At 48.1% G+C, this 25016-nt stretch overlaps 1 protein-coding gene across 2 annotated transcripts in view; it reads right to left on the reverse strand.

Annotated features, from left to right (window-relative positions):
• Positions 1-1681: 1681 nt before the first annotated feature.
• The window catches only part of LOC142585465 (uncharacterized), an 82491-nt gene continuing 59156 nt past the window's right edge, over positions 1682-25016 (reverse strand). Inside the window, exons 2-5 of one of the 2 annotated variants that reach the window (XM_075696244.1) lie at positions 13038-13129; positions 9043-9424; positions 5337-5381; positions 3691-3851 (exon numbers count right to left, since the gene is read on the reverse strand). In XM_075696244.1, the coding sequence (XP_075552359.1) occupies positions 9048-9424; positions 13038-13116 (456 nt within the window). In that variant the 5' untranslated portion in view covers positions 13117-13129 and the 3' untranslated portion in view covers positions 3691-3851; positions 5337-5381; positions 9043-9047. Of the gene's footprint in view, positions 3852-5336; positions 5382-9042; positions 9425-13037; positions 13130-25016 lie in introns of both variants that reach the window. The other variant, XM_075696245.1, reaches the window with a different exon arrangement.

The raw sequence follows: 25016 nt of genomic DNA on the forward strand, positions 1-25016 counted from the left end.
CCCACGGCACACGGAGAGTCCGTTTTCGTTAAACTATAGGCTGCGGCGAGCTCGCAGCGTGGTCGGCGTGGTCTATGAGAAGCGACGAGCCTTTTCGCACTCGCAACAGGGCATAAAAATGTGCGAATCGACGGAAAACTCGGCCTAGAAACGTGCTTCGCCACAGCCAGGGCTCAATACGACCCAAGCTGGCACGACCCAGATGTCGTTTCCCGCACCGCCACCAGGCGCCGCTACTATACCTCAAGCTCCAGCGCAAGACGCCCATAAGCTGGTACTTCATTCTATGACGCTAACTTCGACGCTCGTCGCAATGGACCCTGACACCGACAGATTGGCTCGCGATGGTGGGCTCAACTTCAGCTATTTGAGCACCGACGAGCGCGACCTGCTGCTAAGGGCTCGCATTGCCGGCGTCGTTGCGTACTACGACGGCGGCCTCGACACCGGCTCTCCGGAGCGGGAAAGCAACGAGGGCTTCCCACGACATCACATGGACGTGGCGTTCTCGCTGCTTGTTCCAAATGAAAGTTTCGCGAGCCAGCAGAACCCTCACAGCACGACGCGATAACGAAACTACTGAAACTCCAAAGCGTGCGCGGCGCAGAGTCGAGCGCACAGAGTCGAGCGAAAACGAAACCTTTCGAACGCCCATATTACTGAAGGGTAACGTCAAAATGTTATTTTTTCTTAGAATCGAATAGACGTAGACAAGTAGCATTTTTTTCCGTCTTATAATCGAATGAAATGATATTTTTAATACGAGTAGTTGAGTATTAGTAACACAAATTATGAGGAGTCCCTTCGTCATTGGGCTAGTACCGGAATGTCGCTGGGGGGTCTCAAATCGTGTCATGCATTTACCTCAATTTCTCGGTTACTAAAGCTCTGTTCGCGATTATATTGACGCCTTAGACGTTCTAGAACATTGCTCTACCACTTTAACTTGAGTTTCTGGTAACCTTTAGTGTCCCTTTAAGTGTCCTCGGATTCTTTAAATGACTCAATAAAGCCATTTAATGTATTGTACAAGAATAAAGAGATGAAAAGAGAAAAAGACAATTGGTGGAGGTGCTAGGAACAACCGGAATTCTGGAACTTCGTAATCGGACACTGTAGCCCGTCTTCATTATGCCGGAAGAAGAACCACCAGAACCCGCTGCCCCGGTGACTACCGTGATCTACCCCGGCACTTCCACCAATTGTAAGGGAGGTTTATTCGGCTCGTAGAGCAGCAGCGACAAACTCAGCACCAGCATGTAGGGCGCAGCCAGAGAGCGAACTGGGTACGAGCCACGTGATGGGCAACGGGGCTTTTCAGCCTGCCGATCTTCTCCGTCACAAATGATACAGAGAGAGAGAGAGAAAAAAGTTTGAGGTCGCTGTTATAGCGCTAATTTTCGATCGTGTTAGAGACTCACGATCGCAAACGCAACCAATTAAGTTGGAAACAACTAAGAACAGTATAATTTTTTTAAGCGACTGTGACCATATCCCACAATTCCCTACATTCAGCGTTAACCACTTCCATCCGGAGTCTAACAAGGAGCACAAGCACGGCGGCCAAAAGCTGATACTTCACCAAAGGCTTGGACTATCTTCTTTGGGGAAGCCGATGCTGCCAGTTACAGAAAAGGAAAAAAAAAAAAAACAAAGTGAAATATAAGACAGACATCAGAAATCAGTGAACAACATCCTTTATTTCTTCTTTTCTAAGCCACGCGAGGAAAACGGAACGAGAAGAATTGGAAAGATAGACGTGTGTCGTGATGCCCGGCACACTGTTTTCTTCGGCATCTTCAACGACAGCGTTCGCAAGAGCTGCAATGCAGCCGGCTATTACAAAGGTTGATCGATGTTGCCGAGAGAGATAAATACACTGCAAACCCGCGGGTCACGTTTACTTGTATCTCAACAGAGAGAGAGAAAGGCAGGACTCGAACGACTCAAAAGGGGAGGTCACAAAAGCAAACGGGGAAGCACCGATTAGTTCCATGCATCGGGCAAGATAACGTAGATCTATTTTTCCGCAAAGACCGCTCTTCTGACACTTTATGGTTGTTTGTTTGACCAAACTACCGCGTATTCTGTACAGAGGCGGTTTTCTGACGCCGCAGACGCATGTGAAAAAAAAATAATAATGAAAGAAAGAGAGAAAACGCCGTCATACTTTTTGTTTTTGTTTGTTGCGTCATAGCTCGCGATCTATCTCGGCGTTAACTTCTTGTCCGTGTTACTGATTGCATTTGGATTTTTTTTAAATATTTCCCTCTCATTATGTTCAACGTCGCTCGGCGGTTTCCCTGAAAAGCATCGTCCAACACATTTCCGGCGTGTATACAGCAGAAACCTGCGACATAGCAGGTGACGGTTAAATGTTTATCTCATCGTTTACAGTGGCGTTTTTCATGTTTTTTTTTTCTCCGCTTGTTAACGTGTAACCCAGATCTCCTGCGTTTTAAACAAAGAAACACCTGGCGGGCTCCGGTCCGCTCAACGAGGGTGCCTCTGACGTCACGCTCCGTTGAGTATTGCCAGTGAATGTTTTTTTTACGTAATTTGCGACAAGACGAAAGCTTTTCACGAGTGTTTCGAAGCAGCGGTGACAGCACCTCGATGTACAGCAGCGCTCAACCTTGGGACGAAAAAGTAATTGTTGTGCTATTGCTTTCAGCCAGGGGTTTATAAATGAAACCAGAGAATCCAACGTGCGTTACGCTTTGTTTACCTTTCAATTTTGATTAAATATATTTTTCTGCTGATTACAGGGCATTAACAATAACGCTTCCCTAAAGTAACTCCGCAGAAAAAAGAAGCGAACATAGTCTGATTTCTTGAAAATGTATAACAGGACATATACGCAGTGCATGGAAGTATACATAGTTGCCGATATGTTGGAGGAACAAAAAAGAAGCAAGACATTTATTTCGTGTAGCCCGCGACACACGACGATCCCGCAGGTAGACTGCTCTCGCCTGGCTCGAGACATCCCGCGATTTGGGTGCATGTGTGACATGATGTAACAAATTAGCCGCCAAACGAGAGAGAGATAAGAGAACCAGACAGACTTTCTGCACTCGATATCCACGGCTCCAGATACGCTTGGTTTGTGTCTGCTGCCGCACAAATTGTACAGACTTTCACATGCAATAAATTAAAACAAAGCGAATAAAAGCTACCAGCGGCTGAACAGCCAAACCTAAATGTTGCAATCGGAACAAACACACTTGTCTACACTTGCCAAATGCACGCCGAGACGAAGCTCGGAGGCTAGGTTTCTGACTCTATATAGAGCAGTTTTCACAACGTAATCAGGCTCGGTCGTTGCCTTGCGACATTTATTGTTTTTTTTTTCGTCCATGGCGCATAGGGCGTTCATCCTGAGAGGACAACGAAATGTGCAACTATAATGACGGGAAATGAGAGGTCGCTCGGTCATGAATTCTTTATGGCGCGAGGCAAGCGCGCGTCTGTGCCGCGTCACTTCCGGAGGGAGCCGGCGGCGGAGCCGGACTCCTGCTGCTCCGCCGACGACGAGTGGAGCAGACTGCGTTCGGCCGCAGCCACCATGACGTCATCGGCAACGGATCGCTTTCCGGGACCACCGAGGAACTCCGAGTAGCGTTTTCCCGGGCCTCCCAGAAACTCTGAGTAGCGTTTTCCCGGGCCGCCCAGGAACTCGGAGTATCGTTTTCCGGGACCGCCCAGGAACTCCGAGAGCCGCTTGCTGGGTCTCGCCCTCTGGTGGCCCAGGATCCAATCCAAGTCGTGGCCGTAGCCACGGCTCCTCGCGAACGGGCTGTCGCCGGCGTACAGCTGTTGCAGGCTTCTGCTAAGTGCTCCGTCCGTATCTGCCCGAGTCGGGAAAGGGTGAAAGGAACGTCAATTAGAGAGCAACGCGTTTAACGTTCTGATAGAGAAAAAAAAAACGGGGAAAAAAAGAACGCTGCGACAACTGGCGTTCTGCGACCAATGTGCCACTATCGATTAAAGAAAAACAAACAAAAAAGACGGCGGGCGCTAGTCGCCCCGTTATCGGTGTTTCATGGCTGGAGAGCGCAGAGTGCCCTTTGTCTGTGTAATCAGCATTGTATTCGGCTTTGACGAGCGTAAACTTGAAGCTGCGAAAACGCAAGTCTTTCAAGATCGCTTTCCCAAAATGTGAATGTGGGAACGACCGCCAGAAGGACGCACCGCCTTTTCTAAAGCTTCCTGCACCGCGATACTGAATTTTGTAGATAAGAAAATGCTGCTATCGCAACGAGTTGCAACCAGCCGTTTACCAGTTGAACTTTATTCCTACTGAGAGCATCCCTCCTTTGTTCGAGGTCATCCAACATTGCCCAAGATCCCGGTGAAAGCGCTATTATCAGTTCGCCCCCCCCTTTTGACTCAGGCTGTTGCAGGTGTTACGAGTGGAGCCCAAGAGTATAGATCAACGAGTGAATAATGCTCCCTGCTCCTCATATAGGCGGCGCACAAAGAGTCAAGGCTCTGTACGTGTAAAGTAGTGTTTGTAAGGTCAGGCACCGGAGAGGCGGTACGCCGGAAAGATACGCCTGCGTGGAGCGTAGACGTAGCGTGCACGAATACATTTATGCTGCTGCTTCCCATCCGTCAGGAATCGAAACTGACGCCGAAGTTCACTTTCTCCTCGAAGGCATTCTGCTCTTGACGTACGTGCTAGCTTAACTTACGTACACTAGCAGATGTGACCAGACATTTATCCGGACGATGAGTAAAACGTGAACAAGGTGAATGCAGGAGCCAAGGTTTCGACAAGTCGACTTGTCTTCTTCAAGGCCACTTGTCGAAACGTTGGCTCCTGCATTCACCTTGTTCACGTTTTGCTCATCGTCTTGAATTTCCATCTCCAGCATTCCCCGTCTTTCCTCCAGACATTTATCCGTCATTTACGTTAATCTGTCCTTACCTGTTCTTATGTACCTCTTCCCTTGATTCCATGTGGTCTTTGTTTTGTTTCGTTACTTGTATTTCTTGCGCTCCGTATCAATTTTCGCATATCTGATGGGTGAACACAAACTAGGCTCGACTAATGCATTTTAAGTATTGTTTAAACAAGAGAGCGTCAGGATCACTTCACTAGCGCGCCAGCCATGAAAGCTAGTGGGTATATCAATAAATAAGCAACATTTTGTGTACAGTAGCTACGTTTCTTCTTTTTTTTTTTGCACTTTTCATTTTCTGCAGAAATATGTATACATATGAAGCCACGAATATAGTTTGAACCATGCTGGTGATTTCACGATGGTGACGGTTTAGTCTTAAATATTTAGGCGACATGGTTAAGTGGAACATTTAGATCACAGACTCACGTGTTGGGTGGTGCTGACCGAGCCATACAAAATTGTCTTATGCCCCTTGAAGGAAGAAAAAGAACACGGATGCATTTAAACGTCGTGCATAGAAAGTTTGTGCAGAGAGCGATCACAGGCATTGTTTAGGCAAGGTTTAGATGTTGAAAACAAAACTTGTGGCAAGTTTAGACGCGACTTTTAGAGCGCTATAATCAGAAGGAAAGAAGAATGTAGGCTTTTTGAGGTGAGTCGGGAGACCACATGTGCAAGCATAAAACAGGGGGGGAATGTCACTTTAATGAGCACGTGTTTAGAAGAGACTTCAGCGCAAGCGTCAGCGTTTTAAACACAATTGATTCATTTCAATGGTCGAGATGAACACTTAGCACCGCCTAAATCACCGGTTGTTCGTCACCAAAAAATACAAAACAATTAGACAAGGGCACAGCGAGACCCTCGCGCAACTGGAATTCGGCAACGATCGAATATGGATCCAGCCCGTCTGCGGCAAAGCATAAACACTGTCTCACTTCTTCGATTGATCGCGCTCGACATTACAGCTAACGCATTTGCTTTGTTCCGTGCGGATGGTTTTTAGAGGAACGGGTCAATGGCTTCGTCATTGGTAGTTCATGCGAAGAGATCATTAATTTATGGCTGTTATTCGGCGAAAGTCAAGCGCATTAAATTGTAGAGGGCGGTAATAAGAAAGATAGGAAGTTTAATCTGGCAAGCCGCTACTTCGAAGTAAGTTTAAGCGGACAAGCTTTTATCGGTCAAAAACGTTATTACTCACTTCTTATGTTGCTTACACAACAACAATAATAAAAAGAGAAATATTTAGGAAGTTCGATGTCTCCATGCATTTGCATATCAACAGTAGCGCTAAGGAGAGGCTAGGTCTAGGATGATGAAAAAAAATCTTCATGATCTGTACACGTATACAAGACATTCGCCAATCTTCGTTATTTGTACAGACATAAACTAACGCGGACAGATCACGGAGACCGTGTAATCAAAGGCGTTGGTTGGCTGATCTTGATAACGCTACCGCAATACAGCATCGTAGCGTGCGAGTGTTCTTTTGATTTTGTTGTATGCCTCACTGTTTGAGCTGGAGGTAACGCAGCGTCTAACAAACGCCCACAAACATGCGTTCCGCAAATCGCATGCCGCTTGTGCCTCCGCGCCTGCTAGGTACTGAACCCAGCACGTGTGCATCGAACTGGGTTGCCCTTATCAACTAAGGCCTCGTTGCAGGCGAGTTCAAGTAAGATACGTTTAATGTATCGGTGAGGCACAAAAAAAAAAAAAAAAAGCAGGGAAGAGGTCGACATAGACGGAGTCGTTATAGGCATAGGTAAAGGTAAAATATAAAGAGAGGTTTTAATAAAGGGCGAGGGGGGTTCAGAAGAAAGAGCAAGGTGATATGGGCGAAACGCTACACTGCTGTAGATGTATATAAAATCTGATTAGCTCGCGCAGGCTAGGTGGCCATTTGTCGTCACCCCGTTTCGAAGGGCACGCCCATACAGGTCATCATCATCGTAATCATCATCATCATCATCATGTTCTACTAGCGCCTGCAGCTTAGCTTTACGCAGGGGGCTTCTCTTGCACATAGTTGATACGGTCATTGCTCCGACGCTGTAGTTACTTGCCTTCAGACACGAGGACGTCAAAAACAAAAACGACCGGGCATGGAAGTAGAACTCAGCAATGGTATGGTTAGAGAAATATATGCTTTTTACCATCGTCCGGAAGCAAAAGCATTGCCTCCCGACTCGTTTTAGTCGTCGTACAGTTTAGAGAAGGAGTTTCATGCAAGTATTACTGGAGGGAAAACTGACGCCGCGGTCGCAGGGCCGCCGTGCGATTCGTGAGAAGCAAGTAAATGTTATTCGACCCACTTTAAGGGCATAGGTGCGGCGTCTTCTACCATTATTTTTTAGGTCTAGTTTTGTCGCGAGCTTCATGCCGTTTCTTCGAACAACTACACGTTTAACAGGAAGCTTTAGCCCGGGGGTTCCAATCTAAATACACATGAAAGAAAAAATTGTGTTTCTCGGCAACCACTGTACCAAATTTGATAATATTTGTTGAATTTAAAAGAATATGTTAAAATCTAGTGACTGTCGGTAGCCATGTTTTTTTATTTAGGCCATCAATATGTTTATAAATATCGTTAAAAATCACAAACATTTAGAAAACGAAACTATAAAGTTTAGAACTCTGTAACTCAGAAATGAAAAACGATATCCCAATTCTGTAAATTGTACCTAATAGTACAACTCAGCGGAAAAAATTGATGCATTATGTATGGCTCTAAAATGGGCTACTAATATGTGAGTAGGATGTTTGTGAAACCCTTGCGGACAAAGCATAACAAATTCACGTAAGATGTAAAACGATAAAACAATTTTTGTTCGCTTTTGATGCTCTAACAGATGCAGTTTACAGAACTGCGATACCTGTTCTTAGTGCAGAGCTACGATTTTGTAAACCTCGCGCTTCCATTTTATTCAAACTTACCAATTCTTGAATGCTCCACTTAAAGAATTCGGGACCAAAATGAAAATTACGCTTCCAAAAGTCACTAGAATTTAACATTAGCTCTCAAATGCAACAAATTTCATTAAAATCGGCCCAGCGGTTATCTCGAAGAAAAGCTTCTTTGCGCTTTACATGATACTTGAATAGGCAGCATCGTAGTTGAGCCCGACCTAAAGCATCCTTATTAAGCTTGAGTAATTATTCAATTTCCGACCAACTGTTCGAGACTAATTGTTATAGTTAGTTACAGACTGTGCTACGAAAGAGCAGCTATATGTAGACAGTATAACAATCACTTTAGAAAATAACTTGCTGACATGCTAAACTAATTGACTGTCTTAAGAGAACCAAAAACCGTATGGTGTCAGGTTACATAGTTATTGCTGCATAAAGAAGTAGTAATGGGAAATAATTTTATGTTTACTCTGAAAAAGGATACTGCAAAAATAGAAAAAATGCAAAAGAAATAAGCAATGCAGCACCTCCCATAATTTGTATTCAGCTTGAACGACATCGCTGGCGGTTCCCTGAGGCACCGGCGCCAGATTTCTCCTCCAGGAATTTTCTCAAGAAACTTTATGGTTTAGAAATGGCCTCCGAGAGTGACAAAAGGCAGGGTTTCGCACGGGGTCCCACACGTAGTCGCACCATTTCGCTCCTTCGAAACCGTAGCGCTCGCGCTATCGAAGCATCGTTAATTCCACCGCTCCTGCACGCAATATTGAGGAGAACAAAATTAATGTTCGCGGTGTCTATATAGCACACGTGGCAGAGTCCGTTCCCTGCAACGTGCAACACTGCGCCATTCTATCGCTTGTTACATCGTGCGCCGAAGCAGCTAAAAAATTTAGTGTATAAAAGTATTTTGAGATTAGGATACACCAGAAAGGTAAAATGAACGATGTTGGTGGTGCGCGCCGCCGTTCCGTATGAAATGGGGCGCTCACATCACCATCATCATCCACAACATCCTCGCCGCAGCGAGTGCGATTAGGCTCTATCGGATTGGACGCTTGGAAACGCGACGTATGGGGAAACCCGCCGCACGTGTCACGCTCGGAGGCCTCGGTTTAGACATAGCTTTAGTTGTGACCTCCGAGACAGCCGGCTCGCGCCACGTAACCGCGCCTCTCGCCGGCCGTCTCGGAGGTCACGGTTTAGGCAGTTGTACCTCGTTTACGCGTCCGGCGAAGAGTGGAACGCGTCGCGTTTCCTCCGTCCGAGGAACTCGGAGCCCATGCGCTTGGGCAGCAGGTCGGAGGTCGAGGAACGCTTGCCCAAGAACTCGGAGCCGATTCGCTTCTGCTTGGCCGCGGCCGCGGCCGCAGCCATGGCCAGGTCGAGGTCGTCGTCATCGTCGTTGTCGTAAGCGCCGCCGCCGCCGAAGCGGTTGACGCCCGCCGCGGCGCGCAGCAGCCTGGCCACTCGCAGGGCGGCGGCGGGCGACCTCGCGGCCAGTTCTTCCTCCCAGAAGCCCCCTGGCAGCACGTCGGCGACGTCCAGCCGGGAGGACGGCGACCGCTTGCCCAGAAACTCGGATCCCATGCGCTTCGCTGCGTCGAAGCGCGGGCAGAGGGCGTGGCCACGCCGCGTACAGCTCGCGTTGCCAAGCAACGGGATTTTACACGTATACTATATATGCGCGCGCTCCGAGGTCCTCACATTTTTGTGTAGGCGAGAGTCAGCTTACGTGTGACCGTTGGTTTCCTACGCCTGGCTGCCCGGGCTTGACGTTATGCGCAGCGCGAGAGAGGATGCGCAGGGGAAATAGGTACGTCAACGGAATCGTACAACAAGCGCTGGCTGTGCGTTTTCCTTAATGAGACCCTCAAGGAAAAATATTAAGTCGAGCTAGATTTGAAGATTATGCTTCTGTAGTAACGAATTGGACATTCGTATCGGGAACAGAACTTTTGTGAGCTAGAAAAGGACGAGAATGAAAAATTGTAGCGGCGCCACCTGTTGTGGGCTATGATGCCTCTCGTGTTACGTCAGCACTAGCTGATTCACAGAGAATGGCTTAGAGGGAGGTTAGTAAGAGGTTACGTCAACTCGTCTGTTTTGGCGCGGGCGGTTGAAATCGAGGAACGGCACCGGGCCCTTCGACGGCAATTTTCTACGCAACAAAATGATACACTGGCACAAGGAAAACGATAACGGACACTTATCTGCACGTAAATGTGTTAATCGGAGTGAGTTACGAGCAAGAGATATGCATCACTGGAGCCTAATAAGAGGCAGTAGAGGGTGCAGTGAGCTTGTTTTTAATATTATCGGTTAAAAATAAGTGAAACGCTGAGGAAGCTTTATGTGAGACATCGGCAAAATTGAGAGGCCGAAATGAGAAAAACAAAGTTGGGCTGAATATTGTATCATTGGTTACTGTGGCGGGACAGAGCGCGTTCGCAGGCCAAACAGTAAATGCTATAGGGTGCGAAAAGCTCTGCAAAATTGAACGCCGACGTGCTTACGAACGCTGTATCCCGCGATAATGAAATATTTTATGCAACCGAATAAACTACGCAATGCATGATGAGTTTCTCTTCTTGTTTCTTTCGTCCGTACTGTTTTGCAAGCAGCATTTATCCCTTTTCTTTTCGCCGCACGCCAGAAGGTAACGACAAGAAAGCTATGTCTATATTGTTGACACCTTTCCGGAAACGGTGCCCACATTTACGCCTGATGCTCCTGTTAACCCCATCTGCATTCGAACCCTTTCTACACTGTATAATCAGCTTGACGTTATCGCTCATTCTATCATGCATTATGCCGTGTCTTGCTTGTATGCAACCCGGCGTTTACTACGTGCCGTGACTACGGTCTTGGAACTAGTCCGCACAGGTTAGGCTGCGGTCAGGGCTCGAGTGTCCTCTGGTAATTCTGTCACGCGCGTATACCTATGGACGTTGTTGCTGGCTGGCTAGGGCACTTCAAGATCGCGCGGAAATATTGTCGTCACACGGCAATGCCAACTGCACTCAGTATTCTGCAGCGACGCATATTTGTGACTGAGAAGGAGACAAACAGGACAGGAGTTCAGATGGCATAGGGCAGAGACAAGCTTGCTTACACGTGTAGATCCTTTTTTGTTAGGAATCAGGGATTATACGGCGTCGAAATTTGGTGAGATAGTGAGGACTCGCAGTTCAATGAAATCGTGTGCGACTAGGACAACGAAAGAAAGCCCACTGCTGAAGTCCTCTGGAGCCCAGTATCATACAAAAAAAAAAAAAAACATACCGCAGCCAACAAATGCCTCCGTCGGGCAACCATAGGTGCGGAGAAAACGCGCAGATAGCTTTCCCGTGGGCAGCGACTTTTTGGTGATCAGAAGCTGGTGCCATACTGCTTGGCACAGCGTCGGAGTGCGCGACGGCGCGAGGCCAATATTAATGCGAATTTTCGTGCGAGGCGCGCTGATTGCTTCATTATTGCGCTGATGAGGAAAGATACGCCTCTGTGTTGGGGGAGCTCTCCGCGTTGGAAGCAGCCGAGGCTGCCGCACCATTAGCGTGCGCAGTTGAGTGCGAGGAGCCCCCACTACTACACGGAGGTCGGGTGAAAGTTATCGCAAATCCCATTGTGCGCGGTCCATGCGCTCTTTCGTTCCCTCTCCGTCTATCTGCGCGTCGCGGACGAATTCCCGGCGACAGTGCGAAAGTGTGTGACATATATACCACTGGGGGTCCCCCATCGGCCATCGTACTTGACCTTCCCGTCCAAAACGCAATCACGGTTCAATACCGCGATGAGAGCGAACATTCCGACGACTGCCGCATGAGAGTTGCGGAGATTGGTCTCTTGCGTAATCGAGCGCCTATAGAGTGTCCGTGCTTGAGTGCAAGTCAGGCATGTGTCTTGACTGCTGCCTACGGGTGCCGTGGCGTCTGCTTAATCAAGGTCGGCGAATTTCTCACTTGTCCTCGGCATAGCTATTTTGCAACGATGTCTTAAAATTTAGGGTTAGTAGCTTCGCTTCTAGATGCTGCGGCTTGTTCCAACATGTCCAGCGCACGCAAATGCCTCTTTTTTCTTTCTTTTTTTTTGGGGGGGAGGGGGGAGGAAGGAGGGGAGACGGAGGCTTCTGTTGGAATATACCGCAGAAACTACAACCGAAGTGTAGACGATCCGCATATTATATAAGGATGCGGATTCCTGTGGAGATGTATCCTGGCCAGCCAGCGTCAACTCCACGGAGACAGCATTACCGAGCACATCATGCGGTACCCGCTTTACGACGGTAATTGTAATGTGCGATCGAGCTGCTCCTGCCACGCAGCAAATATGGGTACTCTCGTTGCTAAGCGATCCTTTGCAACCAGCGGGGAAAAATAGCACTGAGGATGGATGAGTGCACAGCTGCCAGCTAACGCAAATTCAGAGCGACATACTGCTATACTTACGTGGAATTGAGATGAAATATTATCTCTGGTTGCTTTTACTACACCAACATATATTAACTAACGATGGCTACAACTACCAGAAGGTGCATTCAGGTTCGACGGTAGAGCTCCTCATCGGAATAACAAATGTTGTTGTTATCTGGTTGGCGAATAGTCGGGTATGGCTCAATGCCCTTGTCCTTTAAAAAAAGGAAAGTTTTGCGCAAATGCCAAAGCTTCTTCAGAAGTTTATTCCTAAAGTGGCTCTTGTTATGCAGGGTTTAGATATATTTTATTTGAGCTTGAGCAGAGGGAGGAAAAGGTAGTTAGACACTGTTTTAGGGCATCGCTGGTCCCATTGCACCAACACAACCACATGCCTAAGTTTGATGTCATGGCAATGTTTATAAAATGTAAGCGACAACTGTCATACTCTCTAAGCCAACAAAGTCATACCAGGCTCAAATTACTGACGCATGACGTCGTGTGTGTGCAGCTGCTTACGTAATCGCAAGCGACGGATGTAAGACGACACGCGTTTCACAATGAGCAGTCTTGGTGCAAGTTGGGATTAGCGAGATTTCGTTTAGTGCGACTTTAGCAAACAAACAGCTGGAGAGAGCAATTTAGGCTAGCATACGGGATTCCATTTTAGGCAAGGGTTCGGCCGCACAGCGGCGGGTTTGCGCACAGCGAAATTTTCGTTTCGAATCGCGCTATAGGTGGCAGCGAGGAGCGAGCGGATAAAGCGGAGCGAGCGAATAAAGCGGAGCTCCCGTATTACCTTCCATGTTGGCGTGCACGGCACAAAATAATCCGCACGTCGCCAGGACCACAAGAGCGAAGAGGTGAAGGCAGCTCATGGTGACCAGGTGCCTGGGAAAAAAATAAACATAGCGACAATTACGTGTCACTTCAAAAGAAATGGTTTGAGGGAATTAGAATACCTTCATTTCTAAATGGAAAGTTTGACTTCACCACAACAATTTGGTTGCTCGAGGAAAACTAGCGATACTTAGGCAAAGATATGGATCGTTACAAAACAAGAAGAAGCAAAACAACAAGGGCCCTGGCATCACAGCAAATGAAGACAAATCATTAATGCATAGTTCTGCTAAACAAGTTTGCCTAAGTACAGTGAGTATACTCCATAATACTATACTGACTGACCAGTGAGAAACCGCCGGTTTGAAGCAGATTAATCTAAGACAAAGATGGCACATAGTTCAATACAGCACTAATCTGCAACAGAAACCCGCGCGGTTTCCTTCGGGAAGAGTCTTTGGGAGTCGTAGAAAAAATCGCCTTGGTCCGGGGATCGAATCCAATACTAGTGCCTGACTGCGGCGCTTGCTCATCAAATTGAGTTAACATAGGAGGTTAGCACGAGGCAGAGCGGGCGCGAATAATTCGACCACTAGAATCGCAGGAACGTTCACAAATCGAATAAGGGTTTCGTTTGTATATCCATGCTTAAATCAGAGGAACGTTGACATCCCTTTTCACACAGTACCTACATGTGACATGTATCATGCGTAACGTCGTCCAGCGATTAGGCATCGGTTTGGCCATGCCGCTAGGGGCATTCCAGCATGTCATGCCCTTGATTATCATTAATGTTATTTCATAGAGGCATGTTGTTTCGAGGCTTTTGCGCACGAAGCTTTTGAGTGCCACCGGTGCAGCAGCACTTTGCAGCACGAAGACGAGATTGAGAATCAAACGCGGCACGAGCAGCTAATAGACCATACATTTTTGGCAGTCTTGTACATAGATTGTACATACACTCGTTTAACCTTTCGACGTGCGTGTGATTCTAGTCAAAATCCTAGTCAGAAAGCAGGGTCGCAAGTGTCTGCTGAAAAGGACGCCACTAACAGCCGCTTGGAACCGAGGAAAGAAAGAACGGAAAGAGAAAGAGGAAGGGCCCTCCGGAACACGTCACAATATACAAAGACATAGTATACGAGCACAACAACTAGTGATGAAGGCCATTCCAGAATCTCCATGGTGGCGTAGCGTCTTTGGTGCTGCGCTGCTGAGCCCGAGGGCGAAGGACCGAATCCTGGCCGCGGTGGCAGCATTACGATGGTGGCGAAATGCAAAAACGTTCGTGGTACCGCGATTTGTTGCACGTTAAAGAATCCCAGGTATTCAAAGCTAATCGGGAGTTCCCCGCTACCGCGTTCGTCATAATTGAATCATCTCTTTGATTTCCGCACGTAAAACCTCAAAATTTAGTTTAATTTTCAGCCATTTCAATACCGCCGACTGTCAGTACACAAGTCGCCATGAGAAACATAATTTCATCTTTATACGCACATATTTCAAGCAACGTTCGCCGCAAAGCATATACTTGAACTCTATGATAGCGCTGCACAAACTGTTCCTTACCCCAAATTCTGTTACGCTAGGCTGCAGTTTTTCTCTTGTGTTCAACTGATTTCCCGTATTCTCTCCTATCTGCTACACAATCATTTGAAACTTGAAACCACGGGAGGAACCCTGTTTTCAATATGTTCCAAAAGCGGCTGGCTCAACCACAGCGGGATGGTAAAGTAAGCTGTTAATCAGGCGACCTTCCTGTTCTCATTCTCCTTAACTCAATATGGAATATTTTGAGTGCCACTTTAACACTAGAAAAAATATAATGAGAGGTTACCGAAAGTATTTCTCAGTTTTCTGGGATTTTTATTATCTTCGCTTCACCACCAGCTGCAATTCGTCTTTCGAATACATCGACATCGATATTTAGACTGAGGGCATATATAAGCAGAAGTGCGTGGTATGCATATTCAAACTAAATGATATTGAGGGGGACATCGAACGAACGGGAGCCTAAAAATATATATACAGTAAGAAGTGGATTACTCTGAACCTTCAAGTGGTTCATTTTTCTTCGATCTTTGTCGTTTCGGTGGAGCCCAGCTCCTATACGCATGCTTTCTCGCCTTGCTAATGGGTTGCTCTCTGTTGCCAGCGCGAATTTCGTAACGACCCACTGCGGGAACCCCGACATTGCCCTCAGCACCCTATGCCACCACCACCGATACTCCGGGAATTCCCGCACCGGCGTCATGGAACCGGCGGTCGCTGTTGCTGTCACGGCATTGTGTGCTCCAGATGCGGCTACACAGACAAAGAGCACCTCCAGGAGTAATTTTCTCACCGTCTGCATCGAACTCCCGAATATCTTCTTATTTCTGTTTCCGTAAGCAAAACTATGGTTGGTATTATATGTGCGGGAGAAACCGAAGCCCCATCAGCAAATCTGCATCCCTGAAAACTCGGTGTCGGATGCTTTCTCACTTGTTTGTATGTTTGAAAGACTCCGGTTCATTTTTTAAAAAAGAAGTAGCAAACAGCCCCATCGTTATCATCAGCACGTGGTTTTTGAACCCTGGGCGTTTCTCTTTTTTCCAAGGGCGCGTCTGCAAGACGCGAGAAAGAATGGTGCACCGAAGTATAGACCAGTCAGAAGCCATTCATCATCAACTGAGCGCAGATCGTGGAAAGGTGAAAGAGAAGCTTCGTTTTTGGCAAAGCCCCTTTGGTCCTCCCCGGCGTATGAGCTGAACTGTCATTAGGCCAAACAATGTCACCTCGGTTTTGCAACTTCCCCCCCCCCCCCCGCCTCGCCGCCCCTTTCTATTTATTTCTTTTGAACGGTTATTTTTTAGTGTAGCATACAAGAAGCCTCTGTGGCTAGGTGGAGAAGGCAGTGTCTCGCAAAAATTATCATCCGAGGTTTTATCCGTGAGAGAGAGAGAGAGAGAGAGAGAGAAACAACTTTATTTGCCACTGCATGGTTAGAAGTCTTATCTGATAATCTACTAGTTCGGAACGCAACCACAAAATAAATTAAGAGTTAATAGATGAATGCGTTTTACTTGAGCTCGGTAACATTACAATGCAGTACAAAAGCACTGAAGCAAGATCGCTTCAGAGGTAGCACACAATGAATAGAATTTTTTGGGTGCCCGAACGTTTTAAACTGAAGTTAAACCTAACCGCCAAAAGATGGATTTGATCAGATAGTGTGGACCGTGAAAGAGGCTCTGATCGTCGATAGGAGGCTTCAATGCTTATGATCATGCTGGTAGCTACTTCTTTTCTCGCTCTTAGTAATTTTCCTAGTGTATTTTACCCGACTTCTCTGTCAAAGTGTGTCGGGCTTAGTCCTCATGCAAACATCTTGGAACGTATTTACATATTTCTTGCCTGGAACTGTTCGTAATAGTATAGATGTCAGCCAACAGTAATTTTCAGCATATTATTAACAGCACTAGCTGCACTTATACGAACTAAAACCTTAGTGAACTCCGTTCCTTGCTATCAATGTGAAAAAGTCCGCCCCTGCAAATTAATTTCTTAAAACAGCTCGTTAAACATTTTCGAGGCCAAGTCAAGGGAGCGCAGACAATCAAAGGGAAGCATAAAGGACAAGACTGCACAGAAATTGTCCGCGATGAACACAGGTCATGCACCGCATTGGCCGGCAAGCTTCAGCTGAAGCAACAGCAACATACAGCAGCCAAGGCAATAATGACACGGCATACCTCTACAAGGAGATTAAAGAGGCAGGGACGCCTCAGCGGAGTTGTCGACAATGCCCGATGCTTCCGATAGAAACATTCGCCAGGCGTTACGCTATCTAACTGGGCCGAGTATCTCCGGCTTGAGCGAGAAAATGAACGGAAGCAGGCGCCACCAGGCTACTGTTCTCACCTCATAAGCTCGGTGGAGCGTGGATTTATCGCCACTCCTCGAAATGAGCGCGTCCCTACGGTAGTATAGCGAAAGTAAACAGCCAAGAAGAGAGGCGGCAACGGATAAACGATCTGCCGCTCTGAACGCTGCACGCAGATACGCTATACAGACGGTGTTGTTCGGCACGTCGCTGGCCGCGAAGACACGCGACATAACGTCCGAAGCACCCTTGCGATCACTTGCACTGCGCACAGAAGGAGGCAACCCTGCTGCCTTGCTCTCTCATATTTATTCGTTATCTTTTGTTTTCTTCTGACTTTCTTCTTCCCCTTTCACTGCTTGATTGCAAGGCCTGTTACGTTGTCCAGAATGCTTGGGCGGCAGGCGGGCCCGCGAGAAGCGTTTGGGCGAGGAGACGCGTAACAAAGTTGCTCTTTATTTTCTCTAGCATTTTTCAATTCGGTGCTGGCGTTGGCTTTCCCGCGCTACCGGACTGCCGAGTCCCTGTTCCTATCAATGTGCGAACGAAGGCCCGGTGGCCAAACAATATACTAAACAGTAAAATCTATTTATTTCGAGTAGTGCTACGCATGTGCATTTCTATTGGGGTTCAGGCACACATCTTTCTTTCTTTCTTTCTTTCTTTCTTTCTTTCTTTCTTTCTTTCTTTCTTTCTTTTCTTCCGCCAGCTGCCACGCTAATCGCGTCTCCAGGCCAGTGCCATAGGTTGAGAGTAGACCGTTTAGGCGTGCACCCTTGTAGTACTATACGCGAGATTACACGCGACACAACCTCGCTGTCCGGTGCAGAAGCGCCGGCCTGCACTGTTTGGCGGCGGCGCAAATTGAGTCACGGGGCGATTTCGATTGGAAGCGACCACTCGTGGCGTACCCGGCGAAGCACATGAACAGAAGGTGACCGCGTGGCCGTCGGAATAAAAATTTTTCAGGCACTGAAGCAGAACCGCACGCAGCTGACACAACTTCTTCGCACTCGGCAAAGTTGTTTTGCATCTCATCAAGAAGCCCTCCTCTCTACCTTTACAACAGATAGAGTGGTGTGGAACCTCGTACATGAACTTTTGGGAGCCTTTAAATGCAACGGTGCGTTAAGCTCAGGTCTTCAGCCGCTTTAGCGTTAGACAGACTATATATGTGCAATACACAGGCTATGAAAGACGCATAAGTGGAGGACTTACAAGTTTTACCACCTGGTGTTTTTTTTTTTAACATGAGCACAAGACGCGAAAGCACAGGCATTCTTATTTTATTTTAGTTCGCTCCATTGGGATTCGACCTTTTAGGCTCCGACACGAAACAGGAAAACTGATGCTAAGCAAGAAGCTGCCATTGCCGCATATGCCGCAAGAAGCGCCACCGCGTCATATGCTTCGGCCAATGGCAAATTTATAGATGTTGATACGGAAAAGAAAGCTGCGGTAGGCCCTCATTTCACTGGTTTCCCGAGAACCGCGACCACGAAACGCTCAGCTGTTGTATAGCTGAATCTCTAGGCAGACTTTAGTTTGCGGACTGTCCCACGTCTTCTCTGAGAGTCTAGAATACAGCGATACGTAGCGCTCGAAAAAAAAAGCGATAAATTATAGAGGAGGGTATACATAGAAAATCGTCCGCGGGGAAATGAGCAAAAGCCGCATGAGCACGGAATGTCGCGTGCGTTTTGCTGATTGCTGGCAGCGTTCCACTGCAAACGCTTCCACGCAGTTCCATCGAGCGCGTTGATCTCACGTAAATGCACAGGCGAGCTTTAAATTTGTCAATTTATTATTATTTTTTTAAACAAACTGAAGCTGCCCGATTTTTTTCGCGAACACTGTATAGGGCTTGAACTATTGGGATAAGCACAACACAGATGCATCGACCTCGCAGCTCAAAACACGCTAAAAATACAAATTGTGTAGTTATTCGCAGTGCCCACGAGGGCGATTCACTGCCTAGTCACTAAAGTACTTTGAAACGGCGTGTTCATTTACTGCGCAATCGATAAGTACTCATGCTTTCCCAAACACCTGACTGTCATGGGACCATTTTCGGAAGCGAAAATCCTCGCACCATGTACCTGCGTGTCGCTGGCGCAGAAAGCAACGAGAGCGATACTGCAGTTCTTCAAGTCTACAAGTCTCTGCGACCAATTTATAGAGTTGGTGCGCACATTGAAGTGGTGCTAGCAACTGCGCCTCTCCCTCTGTTTGCGTTCCCATATACCCGTTGCCCAGTCGTCGTCGTCGTCGTCGTCGCCGTCATCATCATCATCATCATCATCATCATCATCATCATCGTCATCTGCCCATTTTATGTTCACTGCAGGACGAAGGCTTCTCCCTGCGATCTCCAATTACCTGCGCCAACCGATGCCAACTACAGCGCCCGCGAATTTCCTAATTTCATCACCCCACCTAGTCTTCTGTCGTCCTCGACTGCGCTTCCCTTCTCTGGGCACCCATTCTGTAACCCTAATTGTCCACCGTTTATCTAGCCTGCGCTATATGTGACCTGTCCAGCTCCATTTTTTTGCTCTTACTGTCAATTAGAATATCGGCTATACCCGTTTGCTTTCTGATCCAAACCGCTCTCTTCCTGTCTCTTAACGTTATGCCTAGCATTTTTCGTTCCATCGCTCTTTGCGCGGTCCTTAACTTGTTCTCAAGTTAAGGGCCCTTTGCCCAGTACAGGGTAGCGAACCGGAGAGAGAGAGAGTAACCTTATACAAAAGAGCATACGGGCGTAGGTAGCTCTCTCCGCTCTGCAGTGGGTGGTCCCCTCAGTACAGGAGTCCAGCGGCCTTGTAGCTGCCCTTCTCGCTCGGTTGACCAGGTTGAGCTGGTCCATCGAGGTAGCAAGCCGGACGTGCGTTTGGTTAACCTCCCCGCCTTTCCTCTCTTCTATTCATTTCTCTTTATGACTGTTATCGCTTTCCGCTTACTGGTGACATTAAACTGCAAGCATGAACTTAAAGATAAGTGACAGGAGATAAGCCTTCTGCAAGAGCTCCGTGTACGCGTATCATTTAAGAATTATTTTCATTATTCATTGTTTTGTTCTCTTCTCCTTAAGCAAAGAAAGCTTTAAAACAACACACAGCCCGTTCAAGGGATGCACGCTTCGCTATTTCTGTCGTCCCCGCTGGTAAGCTTGTAAGTTTGGACGTACGGACGTTGACATGCTGCCTAAACGTAACTTCTTTAGCGAATTATCGAAAAGCTGCAGGCAGCGCGAACAGTACCAATTTTTTTCAGTAGCAAACCTCTCTTGCAGTATCATAATTTATCGCGAGGTTTGGCATCCAAAGTTGAAGCGCGCAATGAAAACAGAAAAGAAATAGCCGAGCTCGCAAATACATAAATATAGTAATAATGATCAATACATTAAGAATCACTTATAGTATTTCGATAACCGTTAGAGCTTCTTCATATTACCAGCACTCTTTCTTGGGCTATAGCTGGTTCATCTCGAATGCCATCATAATTTCATCGCTTCTTCTAACTCGGACTCAGTACTGTCGTGTTTTCCTTTCATATTGTAATACTAATAGGTACTTCCAGCTACTAGAGCGGTCGTGTGATTTAGCGCTGTGACGCAGTTGTTGGTTCATTATGCTGTTCCAGTTGGTTGTTGAAACTAGTAACAGCCCATACTCTTCTCTCTCTCGCTCTTTCGCACTCTTTCTGAGCGCAGCACCACCTTGCCCACCACCCACATGTCTCGGGACTATACACGGTCTCGCGCTGTTTTGCCCCTCCCCTTCGCTCGGCGAGCAGAGCCCACAAAGCCGTCTGGACTTGAAGCGGCCGTTAGTTCCTGCGACTTTCCTCCCGCAAGCCCGCCATCCGTTGGACACGCGCCGCTCAAGCCACTTCATTGGCAACGCTACACGTGCGAGATGCGCATATCGCGGCTTTTGCGACCCGTGGCACCCTGGACGGCAAACGATTCGCGCGAAGCCTAGAGGATTGCCCCCACTTGCACAGGGGCCGCCGGCGACCGGCATTCAGATGTAATTAAGCGGATCTTCTCTCCGGCGACCGCTCCGGGCGACCGCAGAAACACACATACAGTCCAGGCGCGCGCGGTTTGGTGGCGGGCGGAAGTGAGGGGGGGGGGAGGGGCTGAGAGGGCAAGCCGAACGTAGGTCTGAAATCCTGAAGGCCATTTACAAGACGGCGGCTACTTGCGAGACCCCTGGATAATGAGGCCCCGAGACATTCGGGTTAGCGGCGCGATAGCTTGGCAGTACACGAAACGGTGCGCAGAGCCCTCTCACGAGGGGAGCTATAGGGAGGAGGGGAGGAAGCGGCCGGTTTATAATCCGCAAGACAACGGCACTCTGCGTTGGTGGCACGGCGTTACATAGGCGCGCTGGGATATATGCGCACACGTGGCTCATCTGCCCGCGGTGGAGACACGTCACGACGAAGGGCACGTGGCAAATAAATGCGCAGTTCTCCCCATTTCTTTTCTTTTTTTTTTTCGTTCTCTATCTTATTCTCTCTTTCTTGCAACCAACGCTCGCCGACTTAACGCAACACATTATGTACGTCTGCCCTCGTGATGTCAAAGCGAAGTGCGGTTTAAAGTCTCCAACGGCGTTGTTGGTTTAAGGCGACGTAAAGAGCCCGTTGTGACCTTCGTATACACGTGGTTAGTCCGTTGCGTAGCATATAAAATACCGAATGCTGTAATGCTAGGGACATGGGGGTGGTAGTTTAGGACTTACTGATAAGGGATGTGAAGAACCCTCTTCCGAGTTTTGATGTATTTTGTTTTGTCGCTGTGTCGCCCAAATTTACTTGCATGAAAAAAAGCGGGCATTACAGGTACAACGTGGCCCGAACTTGCACAGCCCCTAATCGTCACACGATGACACTTCTGATGAATTCCAAGTATGGAGGACGTATTTCAACGCTTTGGGAAATAGAATGACCCAAATGAACATTCTCGTGGGCAGGATTATATGAAACTGCACGAATATAAGATGTTGAATTGCCTGTGCTTAGGAAAGAGGCGCAAATGCAGCCTATCCTTTAGGCTCGTCTTCATATGAACACGCGTAGTCACACAACCATAGAGGCCTCTAACCCAGCGCTTCGTTATTGCAACACACAAAATATATATTTTGTCATACCACGAATATATCCGCTACGAATGTATTGCGAACGAAAATATCTTTTCACGACACAAAAGAGAATAGAGAGAGTTTCAGGAGCGGGTGCCTCTTTTATTACACCAAGAATAGTGAACGAATCAGACGCTGCCTCTGGAAAGTGCGACTGTCCAAATTCGCGGTCGTGATCCACTAATGAGCTCATTTCGTGGTCAGGTTTCAGCCGAATGCCACAGCCACTGGGCCGCCGCTGAGGCTCACGTATATGGGTTCCAATGTACTCGGAAAAATACATGCCTCCCCCCTGTGATTGTGTGAGATTATAGGATATGAAAGTTAAAGACTCTACTAGTTTTTTTTACCAACAATAGGGCAAGTGCATATAACTATAATTATTGCAAATATACTCTGCCAATTCAACTCCACAGTTTCCTTGAATCTAAGGATTGTTACGTTTCGCCTACGACGCGCGGTTTAGCCGGCGCGGCTGCAACAAAGCGGCAGACATTTTGGCCCGTTCGGCGTCGCCGCTACGCCTCCCCGCCAAGCGCGTCCAGGCATGTTCCGATGCCACGTGTCTTCATGTGCGTGTGTGAGTGTATGTGCATATTGGTGCCCACGCTTGTCGAAGCGCGGCAGCCGGGGAGAGGAGCTCCCAACAACTGTGAAGCGAGGGGGTCTGACAGGCGCCGACACGACAGTGTGAGCCACCTTCCCCTCCCCATTGTGCCCGACCGGCGGCGACACGACAGTGTGAGCCACCTTCTCCTCCCCATTGTGCCCGACCGGCGGCGACACGACAGTGTGAGCCACCTTCTCCTCCCCATTGTGCCCGACCGGCGGCGACACGACAGTATGAGCCACCTTCTCCTCCCCATTGTGCCCGACCGGCGGCGACACGACAGTATGCGTCACCTTATCCCATTGTTCCCGAGCGGCACAGTCACGTGCTCGTCTATTGAGGGGTTCCGTCTTGCCCTCAACTGCGAGAGTATAAAAGCAGCTGCCCCCGGACGCCAAAGGAGGGCTCCGATTTCTTCTGTTGAGTAAAGTGCACTCCCGTCTCTCTACTTCGGTCAACCTGACCGCCAACTCTTTGCGATGTTTGAATAAACAAGTTGTTTTGTTGTTACCAGTCGACTCATGCTTTGCCGGGACCTTCGGATGCTTCCAGTTGTACCCCAGGCCGCCAGGCCAACGCTACCCTTGGGGCTTGCGACCCAGGTGCAACAACGGGCGTCAGCGCCGAGTTCCCAACAACTAGCGCCAGCGGTGCGACCACAACAGGATAAACTAGGCACTCGGTTCGACACTGCTTCCCTGGGTTTTCGCTGGAACAAACGGTCATAGCACGAAAAGGACAAAGAATAAAGAGGGGGGGGGGGGGGCAAGAAGAAGAAAGGAACGCATAATTGAATGAATCGCCGCGTTTTGGCCGCGCTGGAGGTCAAGGAACTGACGCTGCGGATGAAAACGGACGCCACGCGCCGGGTGTTTTTCGTCCTGTTTTGAAAAGGAAGAAACCGGGCACAAATTGAAGTTTCGCCCGCAGTCGCTGTATTCGTCTCGCCTCCTCAGGCCGGCGCTGAATCGCCGCAACGCCTGGCGCACACCACCCTCCCACACCTTTCATGCGTCTTGCGTTTGGGTGCTTGCATTTGTATGACGCCCTTCGAGGCGTGACAGATCGCGCGTTGACGTTCGCGCATATCAATCGGATGCCTCCAGGCTTGCCGTACCACGCGAGGCCGCAGGAAGTGGTGCATCAGCGATAACCAGACAGGAGGGAAAAGAAAGAAAGAAAAAAAAGAAAGAAAGAAAGAAAGAAAGCAAGAAAGAAAGAAGGAAGGAAGGAAAGAAAGAAATTGAAGAAAACAAAAGGAAATAACGAACAGCGAAAGAAGAAGAAAGTTGTTCGCGCTTACTTTGGCGGAGTAATAACAACGGTCAGACAGTTGCTACAGAATATTCGCTTCCGTAAAGATGATAAAAGGGAACAAAGAAAAAAACGACTCGAAATAACGAAATGGAAGCCAATTCACCGGGACTGCGGACTAGCAAGCGAATTGTGCAAACAAGAGCGTAGCACAAGGAGGGCACGTTTTTAATAATTGGGCTGGAAAGGCAACACAAAGAAGAGGGACCGTGTAAACCATCTGCCCTTTTCGAAGAAGCCGTTAAGAAACGAATGTGAACGATAAGATAAAAAGAAAAGCGTCTCTCCACGCTCGTGGCGTTGCGGCTTGTACTCACTGCACCTCAGTTTCTCCTCTCCTACAAGCTGCCACTAGTTTTCATTCGGCGAGATCGTCTCTATGCTCCTTGACCAGTCGACCGTAAGAACGTGCCCGCGCAACGAGACAGCTCTAATACGACACCCCTCCTCATACACATGAGCGTCCCCTCCACCCCCCCCCCCCCCCCCGCCTTGCCCACATGCACACACGTACTTTTATTCTTATACCTTCTTCCTCCTCTGTCGTTTTCGCCAGATTGTGCCTCCATGCAAACGCCCGGTAGTCTCGCACCAGACTATCACACAATAAAGAGCGTAGCGCGTTTGTGGCACTAGAAAGAAAAACAAAAGAAACAAGGAACAAAAACAGGAACCGGAATAACGAAACTAATGCTGCAGCATTCACGATGGTGGAAGGAAAACACGCTCGGTTACGACGTACTAAGGTCAGGATGGGTGGGACCGGTGTTTCCCAGCACCGATCCAGAAGGCGCCATAGACCAGCCAGCCATCACAGAAGCTTCGAGAGAGCTATGCGCACTAAGCGACAGTACACCGCGCTGTGCAAGTCGGTGTCTTCACCACCGCTTCCTCAAAGGAACTTGAAGCAAACGCAGTCCTTTTTTTCCAAGGAAGGCGTGTGATGAAAGAAGGAAAAGAATGGTGCGGTCTTCTGGAATCGATGCTTGGAGTGTG

Source organism: Dermacentor variabilis, chromosome 6 (assembly GCF_050947875.1).
Source record: "Dermacentor variabilis isolate Ectoservices chromosome 6, ASM5094787v1, whole genome shotgun sequence".
NCBI lineage: Eukaryota > Metazoa > Arthropoda > Arachnida > Ixodida > Ixodidae > Dermacentor > Dermacentor variabilis.